At 46.9% G+C, this 10,088-nt stretch overlaps 1 protein-coding gene across 1 annotated transcript; it reads right to left on the bottom strand.

The window, feature by feature from the left end:
- Window positions 1-488: 488 nt before the first annotated feature.
- Window positions 489-1,332, bottom strand: LOC134057336 (olfactory receptor 14J1-like; the record flags this gene model as incomplete). Its single annotated transcript, XM_062514325.1, has 2 exons — window positions 489-503; window positions 871-1,332. Coding segments are annotated over 2 exons (477 nt in total), but the record flags the coding sequence as incomplete, so codon positions are not given.
- Between the last annotated feature and the right edge of the window lie 8,756 nt (window positions 1,333-10,088).

The following is a 10,088-nucleotide window of genomic DNA, read 5'->3' on the forward strand; positions in this document are numbered from 1 at the left end:
AATTTGGCTGTGAAAGCCCTGCCTGGTCTGTGCCAAGCAGGACAGACAAGCCCTGAGCCCATCCCCTGGGAATGGGGAGCAGTGGCCTCACAGGATGCTCGTGGCTGTCCTGAGCAGTGGGATGTGGGGTGGGAATGGTGAGGGCAGGAGAGCAGCAGGAGCCCTCCAAAGCTCTCTGGGGTTGGGGAGGAGGCCACGAGCCCTGGGGCTGGGAGGAACTGGTGTCTTCTCATGGGCCTCATTGGGAGGGACAGCAGGCACAGCCAGGGCACACAAATCTCATTGCTGCTGCCAGGGGTGGTCCCAGCCCCCCAAGGATTTGGTCACCCCCACTGCAGCTCTCCTACCCTAACACAGACCTGTGCTGGTTCCCTGGCAGACTTTTCCAACGCCCCATTTCCCCAGCTCCCTCTGACCCTGGGAGCTCCCAGAGCTTTACTGATGTCCCTCTGGCCTCCCTCTCTGTCACTTCAAACCTCCACCTCTGCTCACAAGAACTGCCCCTGCAGAGACCAAGAACGGCTCAGGAAGCATCATGAACATACAAGTCAGGGAAGTAACTTATATACATTTAAATGCCAAGGGAACAAACTTTCTGAAAGTCTTTTTATTTCAAAAGAAAGGGAGATATTAATGCATTTATGCTAAGAGAAATAATACAGGATTTTACAAATGACACTGCAATAGTAGAAAAAGAATCAGAAAACAGACCAACAAAAATTTGGGAAAATGCATTTAAAAGGCTAAGCTTGTAATGCTCAGCAGTACAAGAGAGATAGTTTATTATTTCTGAATTGATCCAATCATCAGTTTCCTCAGGGCATCCTTGAGCTCCTGGTTCCTCAGGCTGTAGATGAGGGGGTTCAGAGCTGGAGGCACCACTGAGTACAGAACTGACAGGGCCAGATCCAGGGATGGGGAGGAGATGGAGGGGGGCTTCAGGTAGCTAAATGTGCCAGCGGTGATAAACAGAGACACCACAGCCAGGTGAGGGAGGCAGGTGGAAAAGGCTTTGTGCCTTCCCTGCTCAGAGGGGATCCTCAGCACAGCCCTGAAGATCTGCACATAGGAGAAAACAATGAACACAAAACAGCCAAATACCAAACAGACACTAACTGCAAGAAGCGCAAGTTCCCTGAGGTAGGAGTGTGAGCAGGAGAGTTTGAGGATCTGTGGGATTTCACAGAAGAACTGGCCCAGGGCATTGCCATGGCACAGCGGCAGGGAAAATGTATTGGCTGTGTGCAGCAGGGAATAGAGAAAGGCACTGGCCCAGGCAGCTGCTGCCATGTGGGCACAAGCTCTGCTGCCCAGGAGGGTCCCGTAGTGCAGGGGTTTGCAGATGGACACGTAGCGGTCGTAGCTCATGATGGTCAGGAGGGAAAACTCTGCTGAGATGAAGAACGTAATGAAAAACACCTGAGCAGCACATGCAGAGTAGGAGATGTTGTTGGTGTGCCAGAGGGAATTGTGCATGGCTTTGGGGACAGTGGTGCAGATGGAGCCCAGGTCAGTGAGGGCCAGGTTGAGCAGGAAGAAGAACATGGGGGTGTGCAGGTGGTGGCCGCAGGCTACGGCGCTGATGATGAGGCCGTTGGCCAGGAGGGCAGCCAGGGAGATGCCCAGGAAGAGGCAGAAGTGCAGGAGCTGCAGCTGCCGCGTGTCTGCCAATGCCAGCAGGAGGAAGTGCCTGATGGAGCTGCTGTTGGACATTTGGCCCCTCTTGGCATGAAAATCTTTTACAGGAGAAGAATAAGAGACAAGTTAGGTGGGACTTGCATAACACAAAATCAAAGCCATTTCCAAAATCAAAGACATTCCTGCTTTCACATAGAAAACTCTTTGTCTTTCAGGAAATGCTCCCTCAGGGCTGAGTGGGAGGTGTGTTTGATGGAGACCACAGCTGCAGTGATGGGAAGGACATCATCTCAGGTCCTCATGTCAATTCAGGTCTACTCTGCACGGGTGGGAGGGGACAGGGACCAGACCTGCTGTTCAATATTTTCTGTGGAAATCCTTTCCTATGAACGGGAGCCCCTCATCATCTTCACTCCTGCTGTGTAGGAATGGGAATGGTAAAACCTGACAACATTTTCTACATTTTTTAAAAGGTACTGTTCATTTTTCTTGCTGACATCTTTTAGATGTCAGAAACCCTCAGCATTTCTGCTGCTGGCAGGGATAACAGAGCACCTTCTGTGGGGCAAAGTGATGAGAGGAGAGGGAACTGGGCCCGGGGCTGCAGAGCTGCCCCACGGCTCTGCTGCAGCTCTGCCTGCACAGGAGGGGCTTCACGCCTTGGAGCCCCAGCCCTGAGGGCAGAGGCTTGGCTGGGGGACAGGAGGGAGGGGGCTTCTTCAGACCGAGGGGCTGCACTGGTGCAGAGGATCCTCTGGAGATCTCTAAACTCTCCATGACACAACATTTCTGGTTTTTATTTTCTATCAGTGCCTGATCTTCTCTCTGCTTCCTGGAGGTTTTCCTCGTGGAGATCCTTCCCTGTGCCTGATCCCTCCCTACCAGCACTCACACACCCCAAATCTCTGTGCACTCTCCTTGTCCCTACAGAACCCTGCCTGTCTGCAGGGCACTGGCTGGGAGCAGATTCTGTTTGCAGGAAGGGGAAAGGACAGGTCAGACTGAGCCTGATGGGTCCAGCACAGGGGATGCTGGTGCTGCCCCAGGGCACAGTGGCTGAAAGCACATTAGGAAATGCCCGTGATCGTATTGATCACTAAAAATAACAGTTTGCATGCCTCAGGCATTTGTGAAAATTCATATTACCTTTAATATTTATCCCCTCCCTCCCTGCCATTCTCCTATACCAGGAAACCAAATACAATGTCTTAGGAATCTTCTTCATATTTATCAAAAACCTTGTCTTTGAAATATTCTATTACATATCAGAACACCTCAGCACGTAAAATCTTCATGAACATTTCACCTCCCCTGCACCAGAAACACTCAGAGTTGTACTCACAGAGTCTGTGGGCATTGGGATGTTCCAGCTTTAGGAGATCACTGCAGGAGCTGCAGCTGCATTGTCCTGCAGCCAGAGGCTTCCTGTGTCCAGGGCTGGGAGTGATTCTGCCCCAGGCACTTGTGAGCATCTTCCCAGCCCTGACTGATTGAAGCTCTCTGTGCCTCTGTGCTGTGCCCAGGGTGGCTGCAGGCAGTGCCCTCAGCCCTGCTGGGCTGGGAGAAGAGCTGCTCAGCAAGAGAAATGGGTTTATGAAGCTCTTCTTCATTGCCAGGACTGTCCTCTGTGCCAGGATCCCATCCCACCCCAGCAGCACAGACACAGCACAAGGAGTTTAATGAACCTCTCTGGGATTTTGTGCTGAGGGCCTGAACATCAGTCCCTGAGAGAGAGGTGGAGAAACCTCTCAAGAACCCAAAGTCAGAATCAAACTCCAAAATTTCTTACAAGTTTTAATGGGTCCCACTGAGGGACAGAACTGAGAAAGTGTGCCCAGGTTGCAGTCAGAGCAGGAAATTGGAGGCAGTGATGACAGGAGGGGACAAAGAGAAGCCAAGTCTTGGTGGCCTGGGGCACAGCAGGGTCTGTGGCACCAAGGGCTGTGAGCAGACACCTTGTCCTGAGCCACTGGGGCCTCCTGGCACAGCCCCAGCAAGGCTGGGCACTGTCAGCCCTTGTCCTGCCCTCAGCATCCCCCCACATGCCAGTGGCCTCAGGGATCTGCTGGGACCAGTCCCTGGGGAGCCTTGGTCAGGAATGGCCCTGGGGGCTCCTTCATGCTCCCAGGGACTGCACGTTTTTCCATGGACTTTGGGTTTTGCTTTTGCCTTGGAGTCTCTGAGAAGTTTGTGTAATCATGGCCTCCCATTCTCTGCTTTAATTAGTCTCTTGAGAGCCTTTCTCAGTAGCAACACTCAGTGGGGCTCATCAATTTTACAAATTTGTTCATTTTTTTGAGGTACTTTCTTTGTCCTTTCTTCTCTGAGTCTCTGAGAGGTTTTTGTGAAATTGTGGCCTCCATTTTTCTCCTCGAAGGTGTCCAAGAGGATCCTGTTGGGGATGGACCTCAGTGGGACCCATTAATGCTTTGAGACACTTTAGGTTTTTCTTCTGACTTGGACTTGTGGAAAGAATTGTGCAATCTTTTTTCAGGCCCTGAAGGTCAAGAGCTCAACACCAAATGCACCACGGGGCTCATTGGGATCAAGCAAGTCCTGACAAACCACGGCTCTGTCTTGATTTCCCTCTGGTCTAGTCCAGTTCATCAGGAAAGTTTTCAACTCCATTTATGGAGAAATATTTCAGTGAACTTCTAAGACATATGTATTCCTAGTTTAGAGAGTGTATTCTATTGCTGTTCTCCTTAGAGCAGAGGTGATTGCAGCATTCTGTGGTTGAAATGGATCCAGGGTCTCTCTTCAGGAGGCTCATCCTGCTCAGAGAAGCTGTGCCTTGACGTCTGACCCAGTGAGGACAACATTGCTCCACATTTCCCAATGATTTCAGGAATCAGGAGTTGACACCAATATTGTGGAGAATATGTTTGATTTCCAGCTGGGACATGTGGAGGGGATATCTCCTCCAAACCATGCATACCTGGTCAAGACAGGTTCCAGGTAGAAATACACATTGATCCCACCAGCCCACACCTCCCTGCCCACCCATCTCCACCTTCTCTCCCTTTGTATTATAATTAGCTGCCACACCTCCTGGAGGTCGTGTCCGGTGGTTTTTGGGATGAAGGCCGTGTGTCTTCCTCAGTGATCAGCGTTTGACCTCTCCTTCTGGGCAGGTGCAGTGGAGGTTTGACTCTCCCTCAGGTCAGCTTGTCCTGCTCAAAACCACCCGTCTGCTCCTGGCTGGTTTCTGGAGCCACAGGTTTCTGCTTTGTTGGGTTTGTGCAATAGCCAGGTCTTGCTTTGCTGAGTTTCCACAATATAGCTTATCTTAATGGATTTTTTTTCCTGGCAACTAAGTTCCGGTGTGGTTTGTTCCATACTGTTCCTGCCATGTGTTCTATTTCCCCTCCACCAGCTTAAGCATCTTATAGGCTTCTAAAATTCTGAATTTTCAAAATCATATATATTCCCCATCTCAATTCCTTATTTTTCTTCTAAATGATGCAAATTCTTTTGCTTTCTAAGATATTTATCGTACTCTCTACGACTGTCTTTAACTAGTTGATTAGATAACACCATAGGCAGCCATTCTTTGGGACAGTTTCAAATTCCAGAAAATCATAACTAAGAACAAAAAAAACCCTACTATTTAAGCAAACCAGAACTAAAAACTGCTATGGGATGACACAATCGGTTTATAAACCTGGCTGCAGTAGGAGACCACCCAAAAAGTACATCCCACCAGTGGTGAGATGTGTCTCCCTCCAACCTTCTAAGGCCTCCTTATAGTCTGTGTCATGGTGTATTTCAATCAAGGTCTTCTTGCCCATATTTTTAATTTCTTTAAGAATTTCCTGAAGATCTCTGTGTTTTAGTAGCTTTTTAACTAGAGTGAGATTCATTCCTATGGGCACAGGCAATACACCCTGCTCAGCTGTCTGGTTTGCCTTTATATACTGATGTGATAATACAGGTACCCACTAGGAGAAATTGCATCCCTCAATTTTGACAAAGTTACAAATGCACAAATTAGATTGTGTTTCATTTATAACGAGCTTGTCCACTATTATGGTGGGGCACGTTGTTCTGAGGCATACACAACCCTATACATAATCCTGTATATAATCCTATATGTAAGAACCAGGTTGTTGGGTTGACTGAATGGATTTCCAAGTGACAGATGCTTTGTTCTGTATCCAGGCAGATATCTCAGTCATCGTTTACATTTCCTCCACATGTAAACCCCAGTTGTTTTCTTGTGGCACACAGCCCTGTGTTAATAGTCTTCCACTTCCCTTTAACCTCTTGTGCCCACATTCTGTGTTCAGGAGGATGTAGCACAGTTCCCTCATGGTTTAATTCTAAAAGCCTTGGTTTCACATCCCTCTATTTTAAGCCTGAATTCAGAACAGTTATTTAAGCATGTGTCACACCATTCCTTACCAATTTGAATGGGTTTTAGAGGTCCCTGATGGAATCCATCCTGAACAAATGCAAATTTGCATCCCCAAACATCTCTCCCAGAGATGTTGCATTTGTGACTTTTAGCACCTGCCACGGAGAGCTGTGAGAGTCAGAGTCAGAAGCCTTTCCCTGACACATAGAAATGCCAGTCACAATGTATAGAGGAGGTCTTGCACTGATGTCTGCTGTAGCTGTAGCCATGACTGTGATCCTGAGAGCCACAGCTTCCCAGGGTGCACCTGCTTGATTCTCCATGGTGACTGTGAAGCCTTTTTAATCCCAGTGTGATGTACCTATGCCGCTTGTTCTCTGACCTTGATGGTGGTGAAGGAGGTGAGGAGCACCTGGTATGGTCCTCTCCACTGTGGTTCCAAAGTCTTTTCTGTAAGAGACTTCACATACACATAATCTCCAGGTTGCACATTATGGGCTGGTCCATCCAATCCCCTACACCGGCTTCCTTATACATGATTCCTGATATTATTGACTTGTTTCCCTAGGGCCACCATATATTCTGTTTTACTTTCTTCCCCTATGTGTGCTGATATTTCCTTCTGTATTGCATAAGGTCACCCATACAGGATCTCAAAAGGACTCAGCCTTTTCTTTGTCCTTGGTTTAGTTCATTTGTGTAAAAGGGTTAAAGGAAGGGATTGAGGCCAAGGCAGATTGACCTCCTGTCCTAATTTAAGAATTTGCTGTTTGATGAAATGGTTCATCTTCTCCACTTGTCCACTTGACCGGTGATGACATGGGGTATGTAGTGTCCAATCTATACCTAAAGTACAACTAACCTGCTGTACCACCTTTGTGATAAAATGGGGTCCTCTATCTGAGGAAATGGCAGCTGGAAACCCCAAATTGTGGTACTATCTGCTTAACTAATACTTTGAACACTTCTTGGGCCTTAGCAGTTCTAGCAGGGAAAGCCTCAGGCCATCCTGTAAAGGTATCAGTTAATACCAGAAAATAACAAACCCCCCTTTTCTGGGGAGTTCTGTGAAGTCTCTTTGCCATAATTGGCCAGGTACATTCCCCTTCCCAATTTCACCCATTTCTGGCTTTGGAGAGCTTTTAGGATTAGTCTGGAGGCAGAGATCACACTGTTGATTTACCTGCTATACCATAGTGTATAAATTTCTAGCCATGATGTTCTGACTGAAGTGTTCATACAAGTCCTCTGCTCCCCACTGCCTTTTCCTATGCTCTTCCCTTATTACAGACCATATTGGATGGCTAGGTATGATTACCCGTTCTTCTGGAGTATGGACCCAACCATCTTTACTCTATGTCCTATCCAAATTTGTAATTAACTTCAGATCCTCTTTGTCAGAATTTGGTTTACACGCAAGGGAGTTTTTCCCATTTGGGATTAGAGCTCCTTCCAATTTTACCTCTCTTTTTGCTGCTTCTTTTGCCTCCCTGTCTGCCAGCTCGTTTCCTTTTCTAATTCTGAGTTTGCTTTTTCATGTACTCTGATGTGCATAACTGCTGTTCTCTTTGGGAGCTGTACTGCCTCCAGCAATTTCAGAATTTCTTCTGCATGTTCAGTGTTCTTCCCTTGAGAGTTCAATAGTCACCTTTCCTTCCAGATTGCTCCATCAGCATGCACAACTCCAAAAGTGCACTTTGAATCCATGTCTATGTTCACATTCTTACCTTGGGCCAATTCCAAGGCTCAGGTCAAGGCGATTTTTCCCCCCTTTTGTGCAGAGGTATTGACAGGCAGTGGTTCCAACTCTATTACCTCATGGCAGGTGGTGATGGCATATCCTGCATGCCTTTTGCCATTCAGGACATAGCTGCTTCTGTCCGTGAACCAGCCCTCTGCATCTCCCATAGGAACATCCTTCAAATCCGGGCAGCTTGGGTATGTTGCTTTGATGGTTTCCAAGCAGTCATGGTGTACTGGTTCCACTGTGTTCCCAGTGAGGAAAGAAGCTGGATTGACAATGTTAGTGACCACAATCTCCACATCATCCTGTTCCACCAGTATGGACTGGTATGTCAGGAACCTCTGTGGAGAAAGCCAGTACCTGCCCTTCACTTGTAATACTGCAGACACTCTATGGGACACCAACACAGTCATCTTTTTGTCCCAAGGTGAATTTTCAATATTTAGCACTGGATATTTAGCACTACTGCTGCTACCACACACAAAGGCATCCTGGCTACCCTTTTGCAGTCCCATCCAATTGCTTGGAGATGTAGGTGACTGCTCTGTGATATGAACCTGAATCTTGTGCCAACATTCCCAGGGTGATTCCCTGTTCCTCATGAGAAAACAAAAAGAAAGGCAGACTGACATCAGGGAGTCCCAGAGCTGGAGCTGACCTCAGGGCCTTTTTCATTTGTTCAAAGGCTCCTATGCCCTGTTTGTCCCATTGCAGATGCTTCTGTCTGGAGTTGATTACTGCATACAGGGGTTTAACATGCAGCTCCTACTTACAGATCCAAAGGCAACACTACCTGGTCGTTTTGAGAAAAGTTCTCAGTTTCTTCCGATTTGTAGTTTTGTTGTCTGGCATAAAGCCTTCTTTTTGGGCTTGCCCCTTTGCCTCACACTGATTTTATACCCCAAGTAAGTGTCTTCTTGCTGCATTGTCCGGGCTTTCTTTTTAGAAACTGGGTACCCTTGGAGCCTCAAAATTTTAAGAGACTTATAGTCCAAGCCATGCAAGTATCTTCTGTCTCAGTGGCAATCAGGATGTCATCTACGTATTGTAGCAGTCTCCCCTTCCTGCGTGGTGTTTCCCAAGACTCAAGATCCTTGGTGAGTTGGTTACCAAATATGATGGGGGAATTCTTGAATCCTTGAGGCAGCACAGTCCCAGTGAGCTGGGTCTTTCATCCACTTTTAGGATTTTCCCATTCAAAGGCAAATACCTTTTGTCTGGCTTCACAGAGAGGGAGGCAAAAGAAAGCATCTTTGAAATCTAAACCAGTAAACCAGGTTAGTTCTGGTGTCAATGCTGTTAACAAAGTATATGGGTTTGCTGCTGAAGGATATAAATCCTCTACTATTCTACTGAGTGCTCTTAAATCCTGGACTACTCTGTATGTTCCATCAGGTTTATGAACCAGTAATATGGGAGTGTTGAAATCAGATTTGCATTCCCTTAACAGACCCCATTGCAAGATTTTTTTTGTCACCGTCTGGATTCCCTCCCTATCCTCTCTTCTCAAGGGATATTGTTTTGTCTTTACTGCTCATTGTCCCTCTTTAAGCTTTACCCTTACTGGTGATGCATTTTTAGCTCTTCCTGGCTTCTCAGTGGCCCACACACCAGGGCTCACCTGGCCAGTGAGATCTTCACCCATTTTTAATTCGATGGGAGCATCAACTAAAAGTCAACTCATTATTTGAATATATTGTTGAGTATACACCTCCAGAGCAATCTCCCCTTTTCCAAATCTGATTGTTGCATCCAGTTACTGAACCAAATCCCTTCCAAGGAGTGCATGTGGTGAATTAGGCATGTATAAGAATTTATGCAAGCTTAAATGTTTTCCCAATTTATATTTTAGTGACTCACAAAAATAAGCCTCTTCAGCTTGGCTGGTGGCTCCCTTAACTATATTGTGATCTTCTCCCACTTGAGTTAGAGCTGTGCTTAAAAGTGAATGTGATGCCCTTGTATCAATCAGAAATTCTATTGCTTTTGATTTTCTCTTTCCCCTAGCTTTGTTATAACTGGAGCACAATCTAGGGAAGACCACGCTGGTTCTTGTCAGTCTTTATTTACATTTGCTACCACTCATGCCCCTTTGTTTCCCTTCTCCCAGCTTTCTGGGCATTCATTTGTTTGGTGGCCGCATTGCTTAGAGATTGCACATTGGTTCATCCCCAGGTGGGGAGGGGAAGCCCCTTTTAAAAATTGTTGCCTTCCCTTTTAACTGCTGCAATCACCCTTTCTCGTTCCCCTTTATTCCCTTCTTCTCAACTGCTAAACACCCTCCAGTCTTCATCCAGTAATATTTCTAAGTTTCTTCCTTCAGTGGGTTTTAATTTTTGAAGTTTATGT

Source organism: Cinclus cinclus, unplaced genomic scaffold, assembly GCF_963662255.1.
Source record: "Cinclus cinclus unplaced genomic scaffold, bCinCin1.1 SCAFFOLD_32, whole genome shotgun sequence".
Taxonomy (NCBI): domain Eukaryota; kingdom Metazoa; phylum Chordata; class Aves; order Passeriformes; family Cinclidae; genus Cinclus; species Cinclus cinclus.